Source organism: Protopterus annectens, chromosome 14.part0 (assembly GCF_019279795.1).
Source record: "Protopterus annectens isolate FY-2018-M chromosome 14.part0, PAN1.0, whole genome shotgun sequence".
NCBI classification, from domain to species: Eukaryota; Metazoa; Chordata; order Ceratodontiformes; family Protopteridae; genus Protopterus; species Protopterus annectens.
In genome coordinates, this window is record NC_056748.1 from 223,466,574 (window position 1) to 223,487,099 (window position 20,526).

General features: G+C 39.6%; 2 protein-coding genes across 2 annotated transcripts in view; both read left to right on the forward strand.

Annotated features, from left to right (window-relative positions):
- The window catches only part of LOC122788918 (inositol 1,4,5-trisphosphate receptor interacting protein), a 404,634-nt gene extending 402,260 nt beyond the window's left edge, over positions 1 to 2,374 (forward strand). The window contains exon 4 of the mRNA XM_044055948.1: positions 479 to 2,374. Coding sequence (XP_043911883.1) covers positions 491 to 2,119 — 1,629 coding nt within the window. The 5' untranslated portion in view covers positions 479 to 490 and the 3' untranslated portion in view covers positions 2,120 to 2,374. The remainder of the gene's footprint in view (positions 1 to 478) is intronic.
- A 2,419-nt stretch (positions 2,375 to 4,793) lies between these two features.
- LOC122788641 lies at positions 4,794 to 19,665 on the forward strand. The gene is made up of 3 exons (XM_044055540.1): positions 4,794 to 4,827; positions 15,924 to 16,010; positions 16,095 to 19,665. Exons 1-3 carry the CDS (start codon positions 4,794 to 4,796, stop codon positions 16,883 to 16,885), a joined length of 912 nt encoding a protein of 303 aa, XP_043911475.1. The 3' UTR covers positions 16,886 to 19,665.
- The last annotated feature ends 861 nt before the right edge of the window (positions 19,666 to 20,526 follow it).

The window sequence follows — 20,526 nt, forward strand, 5'->3', positions numbered from 1 at the left end:
CTGTTACTAACATATAATAAATGCATGTAAAATAACTTGTAGTTTTAAAATAGTCGGAAGTCCAAGTTTGGCATAGTGAGGTTGTGTTAATTCAGATGATTAAAATGCTGATACTAAAAATATGCAGTTGACCGGTGCCCTACCCAGAACTGTTTTTTTTGCTTTTCAGCCCTTGATTGCTGTCCATTCCCCATAACCTGTAATTGGGTAAGGAGAGTTTTATAAATGGAAGAATGGATAATGTCAGTAATTTATTGGGTGATAAAAGTAACAGCATATTATGTTATCATTTTGCTACATTTGCTGTTTTATTATTATAGTATGTTCCTATGCTAGATGTGCTATGTGGAATATATTGATGTGTTGCAGTCTGAATTGAAAAATCAAATTGTTTAACAATTTGATATGCTAAGGTAACAGTTTTGATCTGATGTTATACAAGTATAAACTTAACTGTGTTTTCTTTTCTGTTTTGTAGAAACCAAGCACCATGCAAGTTAGTTTCTTCAAAACATGCCTTGTTGTGGTCACTGCTATTGTGAATCACCCTCTGTTCTTTCAAAAGGAGAACACAACTCTTGCAGAGCAGGACAAAGAAATGGCAAAACAAATGGAAGAGCATGAAGAAACACTCAAACTAATCATGTTGCATCTAGAAAAGGATGAGGAAGCCAAGAAAAGTGCAAAGGTGGAGGAAGAAGAAGAGGAGGAAGAAAAGCCTAGTTGGGATTTCTGGAGTGCAGTATCTATGGCAGTGTTCTTACTTATAGAGATCTGGAGGCAAGATCTGCATAACGGCAACACTCAAGAATCATCTAATGAAGATGATGAATTGGTAGCTGCTGGAAACTTTTCTCATAAATTTCCCCTTCCTGATAAGATTGTCCTAAGTAGTTTTCATGAAAGGTATTTCCATATGTCAAGCAATGAGTTTTCCAGAACACGTGAGTTTGTTGAAGGCTTTGCAGATGATCTTTTAGAAGCATTAAGGAGTGAATGCAACAGGGAAACTGACATGGAGCTGGAAGAATGCATTGGTGTTGGAAGTATGTATGAGAATTGGAGGGTACATAAACCTCTGATGTGTGACTTGATTGTACCGTTTGCTCCTCCAGAGCCATATTGCTTCAGACCTATTGTATGGTTTCAGGGGAAGGCTTCCTCTACTGATAAAGCAGGCTATGGAAAAATACGAGTTACTAAGGGAAATGAGGATTCTTCAAATTGTGCTTGTGGCAAGACTGACCTTGGCGAAGATATGTTGTGCCTTATTCATAGCAAGAATGATCAGGTAAAACCTAATGATGGAATGGAGGCATTGCTGTGTTGTAAAAATACACAATATCTTGATGCAAACCAGGTTATGAAATGGTTTCAGATTGCAGTAACCAAGGCTTGGAACACTATTTCTCGTAAGTATGACTTTGAACTTACATTCAGAAGTTTGGACTCTCCTGGTGCTTTAAAAATCAAGTTTAAATCTGGGAAGTTCCTTGCATTCAACATTATTCCAGTGGTGCAGTTTGAAGATTCTGATGCCTACTTTATGTCCCATGCCTACAGTGAAGTTCTGCTGGATGAAAATCCTTCTAGCATTTACTGGTCACTGTCTTTTGCAGTCTATGAAAGGCGTTTCTTGAAATCACTTACCAAGAAGCTACCAGAAAACTCTTGTCATCTCAGTTGTCTTCAGATTTTGTCTTTTTTGCATGTAAAGCAGTGTAGCCTCAGTGGATCGAGTGCCCTTAGCAGCTACCACCTTAAAACAGTACTAATGCATTTGCTGCTAAGTCAGCCACTCACAGAATGGCGTGCAGAAAACATAGAGGCAAGATTGAGGGATATGGTGAGGTACCTAGAGAAATGTCTGCAAGAAAAGAGATTGTACCATTTTTTGATTGGGAATAAGCAAATACCTGAGGAAGTTGGCCTTCCAGAAATATTTCGCATTACAGAGCCCCTTAATCTTTTCCGGGGATTTGTGCTACATAGAAGCATGTATAAAAAAACACTGGACACTTTCTATGAGATGCTTAAAAATGCTGCTGTTTTGATTAAAGAATATACTTTCCACATTCCTTCTGATCACATAAAAACATTGCAGAATACATCATTTTAAAGAAAACAGCAACTGGAGTTTCACTCTGAGTATAATAACTTGTGTGGTTAGAACTTTTAGTGCTCCTGTTCGTATTGTACAGAAGGAGTTTTTCCACACTGGAATATGAAAAGCAGAATGTGCAAATTAAGCCTAATTAATGACATCAAATACTACATTTTCTATGGGATGAAAAGCACTGATAAAGGTGTGTTTTAGAGAGAAGTAGTAATTTGTACAGGGGAATGAATCTGCAAGTTGCAACATATTCTGAGAGAAAAAAACAAAAGGACCACCACTGTGTAAAATTAAACATACAGGTGAAATGCAAATAACAAAATGTCCTTAACCCTCAAAAGTAGTGATAATCTCTCACTCAAAAAAAGACTCATGTTTCATTTATTGGTGAAAAAGTAGATGAAGGAATAGTGCAAAGCAACCAGACTTTATCTCTTAATCAGACATTGGTGTAAACTCGTTTTGAGGAATAGAACTCTGAACTTTTGAGGGATTTAGCAAACCATTATTTTTGTTGCATTTGCATGTCAAACTGGTTCTCTTTCAACTTTGATAAGTATAAGATGGCAACTCTTTCTTTTCACATGGAGAAGTAGCACTGTTACAGTCATATGTTGAAAGGCCTTGGTGTGAAACTTTTTGATAAATACTGATATTTCTAAAATGTGTACCTCTTTACATCTAAATACCACAAATATAGTTTCTCAACTCTTGTGCAAGCAACTAGAATTTAATGGTAGTTGTATGCAGCAGTGGAAATTTGAAAGCACAAAATAGGGGTGGGGGTTGATGGCCATGGATAGGAGGAGACAAATTACGTTTTCCAAAGCAGCAGCATTTTTAATCGTCAAGATCAGTAATAGTGTGTACATTTCCACTAAACTGACAAGTATGTTTGGGGGAGTATTACATTTAAACAATAAATGTTACATTTAATTATAAGTTTACGGTTCAAACACCATAACTGCTTCCTGTGACTGTTACCTAACTGCACTGTACAGTTCTGTTGAAATACTGTCATATCACATTTTTGTCTGTAGGACAGAATCAAGTTAATCTTCCATGTTACAAGGTCTAGAAAAGAAGCAGTTGTTGTGGCACATAATGGGTGACTGACCTGTGAGATTTTTTTCTTTCAGTAGAAAGTGGTCAAAGGATTTAAAATGTGTCCGTGTGGCAACACTGGTACATATTAGTTTATTTTTGTTTTAAATGAGTGACTGTGTCACACTGGTGCCTTCATCTGTATTATTCCACATACAGAACACTGCCTGGCAAACATTGTTAAGCACAGATAATTTGTACTCCACTTTAACCTTTCTTTTGGCTTGAATAGTAATGATTTTGGTATATTGTTGGTTCATCAGGGTTCAAATTAAACATAAGACATGCAGACAGCTGGCCTGGCATTATTCCATATTGCTCTTAGGTGAGTGTGCGTGTGTGTGTGTGTGTGTGTGTGTGTGTGTGTGTGTGTGTGTGTGTGTGTGTGTGTGTACACATGTGTACTACATTGAGCTGGTCCTTTATAGAATTGATTTCTTGCTTTCACTTGTTACTTGCTGGGACAGACTTTGGGTCCCTGTGACCCTGAGATGGATACCGTTTGTGCTGAAAGTGGGTAAACAGATGAAGATAATAACACTCGAAGTGAAAACTTGCATTGAATAAGTTCATTATAGCCCCCATAACTTAGTGTGTCTCTGCATTCTGGCTTTGGTGATCTTTTACCACTGAAATATCTCTTCAGTATTCCTATTTTTAGAGGAGAATTGTACCAAAGTACAGAAAACATTTAGACCACAGCAGTACAGAATGCAGAGTAGGTTATTACTATTTGTGCTTGAGGAATTGCAGTAGATATAAACACATTCTGCTGTTATGGGTGCAAACAGCCACATGGACTAGTTAGGTCACATACTTTATCATCAATCCATCCATCCATCCTCAACCCCTTTTCCCATTTTTGCACATGGGATCAGGGTGTCACTTCAGCAGAGACATTCATCTCGAGCCAAGGTTAGGCACCCGGCGGTGTAAGTCTTGGCTCGAGGTCACATACTTTACCAGCTACCCATTTAATGCACAACTGTACATATAATTCTGTCTACCTGGATCTGATAATCCTGTACAGAGACTGTTTTTTAAAAATTCCACCACATTATTTCACTCATTGTTCTTCATGCTCAACCTTGTATCATCTGTCATTATCTATACATGGACTTTGCATTTATTAGATCACTGACAGGCTTGCTCAATGTACTTATAAAAATCGATTTGTTAAGAATACACACAAGTCTGTTAACTCTTGTCTCCTTTGGACTTATGGAAGGTCGCACACTTCCTGTACTAGTCTGCAGAATATTGTATTCTACACTCACCAAAACCTTAAACCCCAAACCACATAAGGATACAGATATGATACTTAGAGAGTTTCAGACTTTATTTTCCACCAGGTCTTTTTTCACAATCGCTTGTATTCAGAATACAAAACACTTGGTGATTTTACAGGAAGTTGTCAGTGCATCAGTTTTTAAATTTGGTAAAGAGCCCTACATAATCTCAGTTTGTAGACCCCTTCCAGCTCAGCGTGTGTCAGTGCAGAGCAGGTATCATTTTGGATATAAAATAATCAATAATTCTAACACAGTTACACAACATTCACCCTGCTGGAACAATGGGAAAGAGTGGTCATTCTGCATTATCGCATGGTAAGTCATCACACAATTGTCCTGCTCACATCAGCTGCATTTCTCTTATTTTGCTTTATCAAAAGGGTTTTTAAAATTGCTGACATTCAGACAAGCAAGTGGTAAACAAAAGTTAAGAAAAAAGCTGAAGTATATGCTAAACAAAATGAATTTAAGGATATAGATGAAACAAAGACTGTTAAGGTAGTAAATACTAAAATATGCTTCATAGTGCAAGTAATGGTACAGTGAACATAATAACTGAAAGTTCCCCGTCAGCAGTACTATTCACTTCCTCGTATACCTCTCAAATTCTTAGTGCAATTAATCTGGGCAAAACCAAAAGTAATGGGGGGACAGTGGCCCAAAAATAGGGACACATTTTAAATATTACTCTTACTAACTTAGAAAGTTGATACAATAACAGGTTTTGCATTGGCATACATTTTCTGAAGGGTCTGAAATCTGAAACTTAAATATTTGTCATTATTTAGTGCCTTCAGTCTTCACTGATTTGCCAGAAAAGCACAATTTTTATGAGGAACAGACCAAAAATAAGAGGCAAAAATCTGGGCAGTTGAGAGGTATGCTCCATCGTAAATTTCAAAGTTCAGATTTAAGTGCTTAGCACTAAGCACTGTCCAGTTGTATAAAGTGTTATGTAAAACTGAAACAAATCAATAATGTAATGTATTATATATCAGTAAACACAAATTATTCAGAAGAAATCAGGATCACACAATAACGTCAAAAGAGTTAAAGCCAAATCAAACAGATGTATTTTCAGGGGACCTTTTAAAGCCACTCAGCACAGGGGAGTCCCTGTATCAGAAAGGCAGTAGATTCCAGAAGTGAGGGGCCTTAAAGGCAAAGGAACATTATCCAAGGATTCAAACCACCCTCTTGGGAAATACCAACAGCCCCAGAGTTGCAGAGAAGTCTGGGCAGGAAGGTATGGTACTGGTTACACTTTAAGATCTGGAAAATTCATGTCATATAGTGAAAACTAAGTGGGCCATTACCAGAACTTTATCAATGGTGTGATATTTAACAAGTAGTCAGTATAGGGGTGCCAGAGAATGGGGTGTAATGTGCTGGTAATGAGAAGTACCAGCTAGTAGCTGAGCTTTAGAATTCTGTACAAGTCGGAAGTGGGTAGAATTCTGAATCTAACACTGTCTCATGCTCTCTCTCTCTCTCTGTCTCTCTAGCTATGTTATGTGCTGCCGTAGTGTTACCTATAAATTCCATAGATAAAAGGTTTGCAAGATTATCAAGTAATTTATTCAGGTACACTGCTTTTATTTATGCTGTGGATTATCAAAACTTAGTTATCTCTTCTTGCCGTGTTTAGTTCTTATTTCAGATAATTTATTCTGGTGCTACATTTTTAAATATTTTATTAGCTTTCATAATTTAATTAGCTCCTGAAATGTGTGGCTGCCTTTTAAGACTGATAGGAGACCCGGTGAGGCACAGCTGTCTTACTTTCAGGAACAGTTATCTTACTGGGTGATAAGCAAACAGCTCAAACATGAAACGGCACTTTACAAAGTAGAGCATTGACAAGCAGGGATAGAGTAACAGTTGTTACAAACACAGAGGGGACAGGAACTGGTATTTGTTACTTTGCTGTTTAGATTTGTTCAGGAGTAAAAAGAGTAATAAGAAACATGTAAGGATATTCCAAATATAACCCCTTTCCCACATGGGATCAGGCTGTCACATCATCTACAGCCAAGGTTTTTACTAGAAAAGCTCACCAGACTCTGCTACACTTTGCTGTGAAGGAAAGGTTAGTTTGCATTTTATTTGTTGTATTTTGTATTACTTTATTGCCTTTTTATATTTTGAATACTGTGATTTGTTTTCTTTACCTTGTGTTTTACTTGTATTCTGCTTTTAACTGCATATTAAAACTTCACAAGAGACCACGGCTCTGTCGTGTTCTTAAATACCACTGTCTTTAAAGTTGCCTGCCTCTTATGTTAATTTGACCATATATCTCATTTCCTGTCTGCTTTCACTGGCTTGTGTGAGTAAGCACAAAATTATCATTTTGTGAAATCACTCCCCTTCAACTATTTAAATTTATTGGCCATCCTACTGTATTCGATAGTACCAAAATACAAAAGTGACTACCCCCTTTCAATCTATCTTGCTGTTTTAAAAATAGTGACTCTCCACTAAAACTTAACTTTTTAGACAGGTAAAACTTAAGTTACCTACTTTCACATCTAACGTATCTAGTGTACACTGCAGTGTTTAGGAGAAACCATTTTTTTCATCTTACCTTTAAGCATCCCTGTGACTAGCACTTGCTCTAATACTGCTGAAAAGCACTAGGAAGTCTTAGACTGATACAAACACTCAACTCTCCTTGTTAATAAGGAGAAATTAATCGTAGGCACTAAACAGCCTATAATTGCAAAGTACCTTGCTAAGGCAAGGGAAAACAGCTCCTGTACTTTACAAAAAAAAGCACCAAACCAGGCATGTCCAGGGGTCAGCTTCCGGTGATTTCTCCTGTCCACCTGGGGAATCTGGGCACATTGGGGCAATGCAGCAATTGCCTCATGTACACAGACAACCCTCTCCTCCTACCACCCAACACTACAACCTGTGAGAGACACACTTACATAGCCAAACTGGAAGCAAAGCTCTCTCCACCCAAGATTGTGCTAGACAGTCAAGAGGAGAAGGTTAACATCCACACTACACCTCATGCAACACGTAACCCTTCTAAACCCACACCACCAACACCCACACATAGCAACATTAAATCCACATATGCAGAGGCCCTTAACTGTAACCTGACCAAGCAACAAGGACCTCCGAAGCTGAAATGCAAACAAACACTAATCACAACCAAAGTGTCACATAGCTCACAACACCAGTGTGCCACCCAGCAACAGCACCTAAGGCACGACAATGTACCTAACACTTTAGTCATAGGTGACTCTATAGTCAGGCACACTGATATCCCACTCACCAGGCTAAACAAGGAGAAAATTACAGTCAGCTGCCTGTCAGGTGCCAGGATCCGCCACATAACGCATGCACTCAAGTCACTCCACAACAAGTACAAATATGACTCTGTCATTGTCCATGTTGGAGTGAATGACATGAGATGTACCTCCCTGGACTACATGAAAAGAGACATGGAACAGCTCTCGGATCATTGGGCCCAGGCAGGTATGACCCTAGCCCTGAGTAGCATCTTGCCTTCACCCAGAATGATACCACAATATAAGGACAAAATGATTGACTTCAACAACTGGCTAAGCTACTGGTGTCATTCAAAGAGGATCCAGTATCTGTCTTCCTGGGACGACATGATCAACAGACCACAATGGTTTGCCAGAGATGGTCTGCACCTGTCGCCCTTGGGATTCAAGTTACTGGCTAAGGCTCTTGCCACCCCTATAGTGCCTTTTTTAGGCAAAGTTCAAAGGACAAAATCACCACCATAACAGGTGCAAGCATGCAAATTCTGAAGGTAATGTTACTCAATGCCAGAAGTCTAAACCTCAAAATGCACTCTCTCGAGGCACTCCTAAAAATGGAGAACATCGATATATGTGCAGTAACTGAGACCTGGTTCAAGGCTTCAGAGAGCACTCCTGCAATACCAGGCTACAATTCTTACCACACTTTTCAGCCACGAAACCAGGACCAAAACACTAAAGGTGGGGGAGTGTCCATATTCACCAAGGATATTCACACCACCAGGTTAGTTGCCCAACACAATGTGTCTGAAATTCTCCAGGTGCAACTAACATTTGATAAGACTGCAATCCAAATTGTAGCTTGCTACAGATCCCCCACCATGCCCCAAGATTCTCAGTACACCTTTCTAAACATACTGGAAAATATTAAGATACAACCAAACACACTAATACTGGGTGTTTTCAACTACCCTGCCATTAACTGTGAAAACTACTCATGTACCAACACCTTTGCCCAACAGTTCTTGGAATTCATAAATTCCAATGCCCTGGATCAACTAATCCGTAGTCCCACCAGGGGCTGCACTATCCTAGGCCTGGTCATTACCAACATGGGAAATCGATGTTCCACACCTATGGTCACCCCCCCTTGTTGGTCAGGTCTGACCATAAGCCAATCACCCTTAACATCCACATCCCACCCCCACCCCCCAGTAAGGAAACCTCCATAAAAAACTTCTCCAAAGCCAACTTCATGCTACTCAAGACAGAAGTGGCAAAATTCATGACACCCATGCAGACGGGAACTGAAAGTTCGACTGCTGAATCCTACGCTAAGGCACTGTATGAGCACATCCACTCATGCATGATTCGTGCCATCCCAAATAGAACCAAGATGCTCTCCTCCAAAAAAAGGAAGCCAATCTGGTGGTCCCCTGTCATAAACAAACTTTACAACAAAAGGAAGAAACTGTTGCAGAAAAGAGGAAAATCCCAGGATGTAAAAAACTCCCTTACCAGCCTCAGTAAGAAGCTGAGATTCCTCATAAAATCCCCCAAAGCTAGTTATGAAAATAAAATTGCCAAATATGCCAAAGACAACCACAAGGTATTCTATAACTATGTCAAGAATCTAAATGGCAATGCTCAGATCTGCTCTGAGCTACAACAGAATGGCATTAAATAAACTGATCCCAAGGATATTGCCAATATCATGGCAGATCAATTCAGTGCCAACTTCATCCCCCTCTCACCCCCTAAACGGCCTATCTCAATACCGGAAGATTGCCAAATTCCGGTAATAATGGCCACACAGGTAAAAATGCACTCTCCAAAGCTAAGAATACAGCATCCATGGGACCAGATGACATCCATGGCTGTGTATTACATGAACTACAAAATGAACTGGTACCTCACATAAGTGTCATGTTTAATCATAGCCTCACCTCAGGTTTCATGACAACTGAGTGGCGCACAGCTACAGTTATCCCCCTCCACAAGGGGGGATCCACCTTGGATCCTGGGAACTACTGCCCCATCAGTCTGACGAGCCTGATCTGCAAGGCCATGGAACGTATTATCATTGAACTTATAAACAAAGACATTGGCAACCTTCAAACACTAGACCCCACCCAGTCTGGGTTCGTAAAGGGCCGATCTTGTCTCCTGAGCCTGACTTGACTTCTTCGAATCAGTCTCCAGAGCCGTGGACGAGGGTAAGGCGGGTCCACACAGCCTATCTGGACCTCGCCAAGGCCTTTGACACAATCCCCCACTCTGGAATCATAGATAGACTTACTAAGCTGGGTATTAATCCCTACGTCACTCGATGGGTTGCCAACTGGCTTACTGACAGAACCCACACTATAAAAGTAGCCGACTCCAAGTCCAGCTCCTTTCAAGTGACAAGTGGAGTACCTCAGGGTTCAGTCCTGGGACCGCTCTTGTTTGGCATCTACTTCTCTGAAGTACAGGCCAACACTAAGGGACTCTGGCTAACAAAGTTCGCAGATGACTCAAACTGGGAGCTATTATTGAATCCCCAAATTATGTGGATACTCTACAAAAGGGCCTTACAGAAACAGATGCTTGGTGCCAGAGCCATGGGCTCAAGCTCAATGCCAAGAAATGTATAGTTATCCCTTTTGGGAAAAAACATGTACCCGTGAATTACCACATAGGTGGCAGTACACTAAACACCAAAAGTGTGATAAGAGACTTAGAGACACAGGTGAACAGTGGTCTCACCTTCGATAACCACATCGCCACAACAGTCAGGAAATCCTTCTATGTGACACACCTCATCACTAAGGGCTTTTCATCCAGAAAAAAGGAGGTCATTGTCCCACTGTACTCATCTCTCATTAGACCCATTATAGAATACAACACCCCATTTGGTATGTACCTCTCAAGACATCTGCAACAACTGGAAATGCCGCAGAAATACCTAACTAAAAGAATCACAGGCCTAAAGTAGATGCCCAATGCTGACTGCCTTAAAAATTCCAGCTATACTCTGTCGTGTATTGTCTACTCTAGAGCCAATCTCTGCTTAACATACAAGGCCATGTCAAACCCAGAGCTATTGGACATGCTACACTTAAAGAAATCCCAATCCCTCAGAGCCACACGCACCAGGGATCTAAACCTTGTCATAACAATAAACAAAACATGCTGGAGGGATAGGTTCCTGACCCAGAGACTCCCCCAGACTCTGGAATAGACTGCCCATATGTGTCAAGCGGAGCGCCTCTTTGGCCGTCTCCAAAAGGAACCATGACGATTGGATGGGAGAAAGGAAATTCTCCCCGGGGATCACGTCAGTCGCCCTGCTAGACACAGGTCCAGGGAAGTAAATAGTGTGGGAAGAAATAGCCAGGGAATTGTTATGGCTAGGCTTGTATAGGCAACAACCAAACACACCAAACCTCTCACGTGGAGCAATGCACGGCCAACCAAACTACGCAAATTACACAACGGCCAGCAAGTACTGTTCCAAAAACATTTTATTGAAAGATACACAAGGATATAAAAATATATCCTGCTCCAAACCGATTTCGGTTACCCTTCTTCAGTGGAGCTGAAAAATATGAAAAAGTTTTTCATATTTTTCAGCTCCACTGAAGAAGGGTAACCGAAATCGGTTTGGAGCAGGATATATTTTTATATCCTTGTGTATCTTTCAATAAAATGTTTTTGGAACAGTACTTGCTGGCCGTTGTGTAATTAGGCTTGTATAGGCCGTAGGGCCGATAGCCTTGTACCAACCTATGAACCTATGAACCACTGGGTGGCTAGCCCTGCCGCAGTAGTTCATCCACACCATATACTCACAGTCATGCCTATGGCCAATTTAGAGTGTCCAGTCCACCTAATGCATATCTTTGAAATGTGGGAGACAACTGGAGCACCCCCGTGTGAACACAAGGAGGACATGCTGACTCCACACAGAAAGCACCCCAGCCGAGAATCAAACTGGAGAACCTCTTGCTGTGAGATGACAACACTATCCACTGCACCACTCTGCCACTCTGACGATATTCCATTAATAGTAAAATGTCATCACTGTAGTTTAAATACTTTTAAGCATCAGAAAGATAATTCAAACTAAAACTTTATAATCTAATTGCAGAGAAGCAGTCAGACAAAAATAGTTTTTGTTAGCATAATGGCTTTGCTGTGATTAGCAGATGGAATTGTACAGCTGCTTTAAAGTGAAGAGACACCAATGACAAATAAGGACTCTGGCCATTTATTCTTCCCATTACATTAGTGAGTGTAGCAACCCTGTTTTGGTCTCAGCCTCCCCATAATTCCAGCCTGGGAACTTCCATCATGTAGGTTTGTTGCTGTTCTGCAATGTTTATGCATGCATTTCCCTTGAAAGTTGCTGCTGGAGATTCATTACCCCCCCCCGTTATCAAATACACATGAATAATGTTATGAGGTAAATGTACATCAGCTGATAGGGACAGTTTCTTGCTATTCCCTATTCACTAAATTAGTGGAAAATCAGAATATTGAGAAAGTACTCTGTCTGACACAAAAACCATCAGTCAGTATAACGTTCTGCAGACATTTTAAATGCAGGTTTTAAATGCAGGTGTAGTGATTAAGTACTTTGCTGTAAAGAAGCATGTGCCTTGGGTGATGTAGTCTGATTTCCATAACTTCTACATGCTGACTTTGCAACTCTTAACAATTCAGTAAAGTAGACCAAATGTTCACAGTTTCATCACAGAAATGACTGCTGTGCCCTGTAGGTCATACCTAATTAATTAATAAATTCAATAAGGAAGTAAGTTGATATCTGTTTATGAGTTTTGTGTTGTAGCTGTGTTTCAAAACAGCACATTGATAATTTGTGTGAGCAGCAGGGCCTACAAGTTGTAAAGTGAAACAGAACAGGAAATGTGCTGTCATTTTTTCAACTGAAAACTCAAATTGTTTCTTTTTTTCTCTGTCTGCCTGTCTCTCATGCTCTCTCACTGTTTTTAGAGGGAGCGGGATAAGATTTACAGAATAATACTTTGGATACTCAGAATAGTATAGCTGATGTGGTGCAGCGATTAGCGTTGTTGCCTCACAGCAAGAGGTTCTCCCATTCGATTCTCGGCTGGAGCACCTTCTGTGTGGAGTCTGCATGTCCTCCCCGCGGTCGAGTGACGTTAAAGACATGCAGGTAGGTGCGAGCGTGAATGGGCATGTCTTTGTTGAAGGTTGGGCGTTGGGCTGGCAACTCGGCACCGTAAAAATCCACTGCCAATCATGAGCGGACCAGAGTTCCACTGTGGCGACCCCTAACCAGGAAAAGCCGAAAGTCTTTATTTTACTTTGGATACTCAGAATAGCCACAGTTACAGAAATCATGATTGCTGTTCCCCAAACTGCTCCATTGAATCTTCATTTACATTTAACCATGCCTGCTGCCTCGTAAAATGAACTGTTTGTACTGGTAAGCATTTACTGCCATGCCCCTTACCTGCTAGACATGACATACAAGAGACAAAAGAACACTGTAATATGATGTACCTTAGTCCTGTTCCTGTTTCCTGCTCACTGTTTGGAGATTTAAATTCCTATGTTCTGTCCTTGTTCTTTTGTAAGAACTTGTGTTGGGAGTTTCTAATATGGAATGCAAGCCCCTATCCATTAAATAGCCTGTGCAATCAGACTGCAGTGTGGGATTGATTTGCATTTTTTTTTTTTTTGTCGTTTTTCATTTTGGTGATCAGATTGCCACATCAGTTCCTTTATAAGAGGGAGTTCTAGCAAAGCAGGAAACATAGTAATACTGCAGAGAGTCACCTGCTATGCAGATGAGTTACGCAGTTCTGTAACATTTACAGTCCAGCATCTTAACCCTTATGCTGTATTTACTCTTAAAGCCTCTTTGTATACACAACATAGAAACAAAATTGATAATGATTTACATGATAACTCACTGTCCAAATACTTGAAATAGCGCCCTGGTACACTCCTGTCAAAATTAATACCCCTCTGCAAAGGAACAGAATGTCCTGATGGGCCTACCTGATTAACAAAATGTAAGCAACTAAATAAAACATCAGTGATGTGGCGCTTGTTTAGGAAATAGTTATAATGAGCGTCTAATTCTGTATTTATGGCTATTGTAGTACTTCAGTTTTTGACATGTAGCTAGAGACTAGGCCTTACATTGGTCAGTGGTTGTGACCACCACCGTGTCATTTTGCTTTACACTGAACACACAAATGCAGTACCTCCTACTTTAAACAGCATCTTGCATATACATTTGTGGTGAAGCTACAGGGTAGGATTTTAACAGTCAGTGAGCATTAAGAGTTTAAGAGCACTGATTGTGTCCTCTCATGTAAGAAGTTTTTTATACTCTGCTTTGCATGTCCGCAGAAGTGTTTGCTTTACTGTTATGCTAATTCAATGTAATCAGATTCTCTCATTTGATTGGCCCATACTAGGAGACATATGGTCACTTCTGAAAATATGTGAGATGATAGTACAAAATGTTCTGTGCCTTATCCCTCTGTATAGTCTGATGCTTTGCAAAATCATTTCAGAAATGTTGTCTTTAATGAAAAAAAATTACTTTGATTTGGATTGCTTAAAAATAAGGTTTGTTGCACAGAAATTTTAAATGGTTTAAAAATGAATTTGGAAAGCCCTTAAATTATATTTTTTGAAAATGCATTATCATCTCCTTTAGGTCCGCTTTGACCTAGAGACTCAAATTTTACTTCATCCAGGATGCAAATTCCATCATACAACCTCCCAGTATATCACCATGGTTTATATGAAGGAACACTGTTGTATAAGAAATGACCTGCTGTAAGGGGTCTGTATCCATCAGGACATGAGTAGGTAGCTCTGTAACAGATCTTGGAATACGACCCCAGACAAACATGTTTTTTGAATTATCGTATAAGGTGCTGCTTTTATATTTATTGTTAATGTATTTCTCTAGTGTCCTTTCAGATAAATTAACATTTGTTGGTGTTGCTTGCTGATTTGATGTAGTCATAGAAATAATGTTAGAAAAGTAGGCATAAAAGGTCTAACAAAAATTTGTGAATGTTGTGCAGCTTTTAGACAAAGATATGGCATCTAAGTCCAAGGAGGTCATTGTTCCACTGTATTCGGCACTCATCAGACTTCTCATTGAGTACAATGCACCCTTTGGTATGTACCTAACCAGGCATATCCAACAATGGGAATGTCCACAGAGGTTCCTCACTAAAAGCATACAGGGCATAAGTAATATGTCCTATGCAGACTGCCTCAAGGTCCTATCCCTGTATTCTGTCTCCTACAGGCTTTTGAAGGGAGATCTATGCCTGGCATGCACATTGTCAGACTCCACTCTGATGGACCTCCTGCATATCCACAGAACAAGCAGCACCAGAATTACCCATTCTAAAGACTTAAACCTTGCCTGTGATATAAATAGGACCTGCTGGAGGGATAGGTATGTATCCCAGAGACTACCCCATCTATGGAACAGGCTCCCCATCCATGTGAAGCAGAGTTCCTCCCTAACCCAATTCAAGTGCAACTTGGACAACTAGAGGCTAAACCAGAAATTCATTCCTGGTTTGGCACCTATGTTTCTAATGCAAACAGGTAACCTGTGAATGGTTCATCTCCCAGGCCTATGCTTACCCTTATCAAGGGTATCAGAACTTGTCAAAGATTTGGGATGCATGGCTAGGCTTAAAAAGGCTCTTGTGGTCATTAGCCTAGTAAACACCTATGACCCTATGACCTATGAATAATGAGAATTATGTTTCATGGCTTTGCAGTTTATTTGACATTTTACTATAGATGGTAACGGTGGTGGACAAAGGAGCTTTTAAACTAACAGCAGCATGTTGTATGCTTATATTAACAGTTACTGTGGTCACCTGGGAATTTGCTGTGGAATCCTGGCAGGGTATAACAACTTAGTCACATATAGCCAAGTACGGAGAGCCAAGTCCTGGTTGCACTATAGAACATTTATATATTTGAAATCTTCTGTGTGTCTGTATGTTATTGCAGATGGGAAGTCAGGGCATGAATACCATGTCTAATCCAAATCCACCCCATCAACAAATTTCCTTCCTCTTTCCTGAAAGTTTTATTTTATATTGTCATCTCATTGTTAGTTTTTTATGTAGTCTAAACAGTTTTAAGGGCAGGTTTGGGGAGAGCAGTCTGCAAAGAAATGTTTTTGTCATGGTAGCCCTAGCAGTGTTGATTGCAGAGATGCATTTTGTCATGGTAGCCCTAACAGTGTTGATTGCAGAGATGCATTTTGTCATGGTAGCCCTAGCAGTGTTGGTTGCAGAGATGCATTTTGTCATGGTAGCCCTAACAGTGTTGATTGCAGAGATGCATTTTGTCATGGTAGCCCTAGCAGTGTTGATTGCAGAGATGCATTTTGTCATGGTAGCCCTAGCAGTCTTGATTGCAGAGATGCATTTTGTCATGGTAGCCCTAGCAGTGTTGATTGCAGAGATGCATTTTGTCATGGTAGCCCTAGCAGTGTTGACTGCAGAGATGCATTTTGTCATGGTAGCCCTAGCAGTGTTGACTGCAGAGACGCATTTTGTCATGGTAGCCCTAGCAGTGTTGAATGCAGAGATGCATTTTGTCATGGTAGCCCTAGCAGTGTTGATTGGAGAGATGCATTTTATCATGGTAGCCCTAGCAGTGTTGATTGCAGAGATGCATTTTGTCATGGTAGCCCTAGCAGTGTTGATTGCAGAGATGCATTTTATCATGGTAGCCCTAGCAGTGTTGATTGCAGAGATGCATTTTGTCATGGTAGCCCTAGCAGTGTTGATTACAGAGATGCATTTTGTCATGGTAGCCCTAGCAGTCTTGATTGCAGAGATGCATTTTGTCATGGTAGCCCTAGCAGTGTTGATTGCAGTGATGCATTTTGTCATGGTAGCCCTAGCAGTGTTGATTGCAGAGATGCATTTTGTCATGGTAGCCCTGGCAGTGTTGATTGCAGAGATGCATTTTGTCATGGTAGCCCTAGCAGTGTTGATTGCAGAGATGCATTTTGTCATGGTAGCCCTAGCAGTGTTGATTGCAGAGATGCATTTCCCACTGACTGTAAAGCTGGTTGGAAAGACATACAAGTGTGAGCTATGAAGGTAAACCAAGCTAACATGATGATATAATGCTGAGGACAGATGAAGAGTAAATGGTCCAAAAGTTTCCATTTCAGGCTACTTTTTAAAGTCCCTTGGCATGTCATCGTAGGCAGGTTCACTGTAGATAATATGGTACATACCAGCAAATCAACCTAATTTTATGACTTTGATGTTCTGCCCTGACAGGAATAAAATGTCAGTTATTTAGTTACTGAAACAGTTTGCTGTTTATGTTTCCAGCTATTTCTTTAGCTAAGGAAGCATTTACCTAAAACATCCCCCCAGGTTACTGCTTAATTTCTTCTAGTGCCAGGTAGTAATGCCAGCCATGACAGACCACAGCTGAACTGGAGCTCTGCCATGATTCCTTCTTTCTTCAGTACAAGCTGACTTAACTGGCATTCTGCACAAGATGTAAAAACAACTTTCTGTTAAAACAGTGATGCTAGAGACAGTTACTGTGTGCTACCTGTAATTTAGTGCTCATTTTTTCCATGCTAAAGCTTCTTTTTTTATACCCTGAAGAGGTTGTTAAATTGAACTTAAGTCCAAGCACATTGCATTTGTATAATTTAGAAACAAGAGTCCAACAACAAAACAAGCAGTTCAAGGCAAGTAAAGGGGCAGCCCAAACATGCAAAGCAACTCACTGATTCTAAGTGGACTGTAGAGCCAGTGTTAGTTTCATAAGCAAATGTTGTGGCTAAAAGAAATAACTTAAACATATACTGAACTGATTACACTTCTAGGAAAGGTGTGAACTGAGAGGATTGCCATAAAAATGTCTGCAATCACACAGAGTTGTTAAACAAGACCATGCAGATCAAAAACGAAACAGCTGCTTTGCAGGCCAGATGTCAGTGAGAACTCTTTGTTATTACTCCCTAAGTCAGTCTTGCTTTAATGCTTTATTCTTCTGTCAGGAACTGAAAAAGAAACTGTTTAAATGGCTTTGCCAGCAGGATTTTCTGTATCTGAATGTGTTGTTTGAGCTTATAAAATACTCTGCATGGATTGAAAGAAAACCACAGCTGCAGAATTCCATCACATGACTAGAATCAAATAAACAAACAAATGGGATATGGGTGGGATGAAACAGAAAAACATTACGCAATGTGCTCATTTTAATAGTCTTGTTAGATTTGAAACATTTGTTTATGCTTTGGTTTGTTATTTAGTCGTAACTTTCCTACAGCTTCATGCTTCCAGAACCACATATGTGCAAACATTTTTTGTGGTAAATGAATAAACAGTGGTTATAACTAATGTTAACGTGTGCCAAAATCCAGACCACAGCATAAGGAATAAAACTCACACTGCTGGGAATTTTCTAAAAGTATCTGTAGGCCAAAACGATTTCATTAAAGACAAATTCAAAATGTTTTCATGGTATAAAAGGTATGTATATATGCCTTGTGACAGTAGAAACAGAAACAATCTTTAACTGATGGGTTGTTATATTGCTAATGATTAAAAAAACAGTAGAAAAGTTAATGGTTGGCACATCTATACGGAATAAATTGGAAACAGAATTTACTCGATGCAAAAGGAGAGATATATTTAACAAACATTGAACTAGCCATTTAGAAGCTTCCACTGCTGGCTTGTGTGCAGCAGGCATAGAACACCCTTTATCCAACATTAGATAGCTTTGTGAAAGACTATAGGAAGAATGGTTTTGCTCAGATGGCCTGCTTAGTGTGAAGTACATGCACACACTGATTGTTGTCCTGCCTTGTGTGTAATTTTCTACCTTTTTCATATTAAGCCCAAGATACACCAAGCTCAGACTAAAGTTTACTAAAGGCATTTGGCGCGGTGGTTGTCTTACATTTGCACATGATGGTCTGTATTTATTGGTCCATTTCCTTTTCCTCATAAATAGGCTTCCATGTGCCAAGGATGATGATGTTTGTGCAAGACTGTCTTGCACTGTCTTGGGAAGTTTCTCCCTTCCCCATTTCTTGTGAGATCATATTGTTGGTATATATATATATGTATGTTCAGACAGTGTTGAGGGTTTGCTTCCCACATGAAGTGGATGTTTTTTGATCTGTGCAGGAAGGATGTAGGTTAATTTTTCATCTGTCATTAACAGTTGAGTGTTTCTTTGCACAACTGTATATTGATCCTTCGTAAATTAAACAAGTGCAGCATTCAGTTGTATGTACCCCATGATATGTTTCAGAGATATCATGTTTCTGCAGTTTGAACAATGTCTGGCTGTCTCTGGCAAGATTATTCAGACACCAAAGTCCTTAAGGAGCCCTAGTCAACCCTAGTAGGCAATAAATAAGGCCAACATAGGGGTCACTTACTGCTGATTTAGTATTTACTATTACTGATCATCGGTCCGTAAGTAACAGTGACTGCTAATTCTGACATGTTTGTCCATCCGGAGTGCAAGAATTAATGACTACACCAACCATTGTCATTGTGTGTGTGTGTGTGTGTGTGTGTGTGTGTGTGTACGTTTAGATCTCAGTGCTTTGCTTTTACAAAATGTAAAATATATTTTGTATATTGTTAATCATATATTGTACCAGCAGCATGACGTGAACTTAGTTCAGAGTTCTAAACTAGTACTCTTTCAGATGTAAGCAAGTTTAAAGCCAATTGTAAACATATATTAACTGTAAACAGCACTTAAACTGAAATACCAGCTGTTTAAAGGTATACTGTATCATGTATTTATGTGCCTTCCTGAAATATGTGTGCACTGAAATATTTTTTATGTAATTACATTAAAAATAAAAATATATAAAACCTCACGTGTTTAAGGGAATTTTAGTCACTATAATGCTGATGGACTTTCATGTTTGGTCTTTTTTATTTTCATTATTTTTGTTAAATGAATAGGGCCTCTGAAATTGAGAACTGTTTTCTAGAATAGAGAGTTATAATTAACAGGTAAAAGACATACTGACTGACTGTCTTGATACAGGTAAGTGTACAGGGAGGAGCAAGCTGTCCCAGTTTAGGAAAGTGATCTGTGTCAAGGCAGAAGGCTTAAATATGTGTTAAATTATGTTACATACTGCACCAAGGCAAACCATAACATGAAAGGAAAAGAAATATATATCAGCATTAATGAAAAGATGCACACATAGGCTCAAAAAGATTCATACATGTGCAGAAAATGTTGAATATTTCTAAAACTGAAGCTGTATAGTCTCACAATATTTAAATTCTGCAATAAAATGTGCTAAGGACTTTTTTGTAAAATTAGTGAAGCTGAAATAACAGGGGACAGCTAAAAAAGCAAATATGACTACTGCCACTTTAACTTTATCCCAAATATTCATCTAGGGTGCATAACAAAATGGTGACCATGTCTGCATAGCTGCTATTGTAATGCTGTTCACATTATCGTAAATCAGGACACATTGTCTGTTACAGGTAAGTGGTGATAATCACAATCTGTGTAGCAGTGAATGATGGAGACATTATATGAGATGCTGTTTACACGTTTTGTGCAAGGCTCTTCTTCAGGTGTTAATGGCAAATTGATTTTCAATTCTGTCTTATCCAATATCTTACCCAGTTGTATGTGAGGATAATGCTGTTGGTAGACACACAGTGTTGGATAAGGGAACCCTGTTTGTCATTTTATTTTTCCATTTGGATAGCCA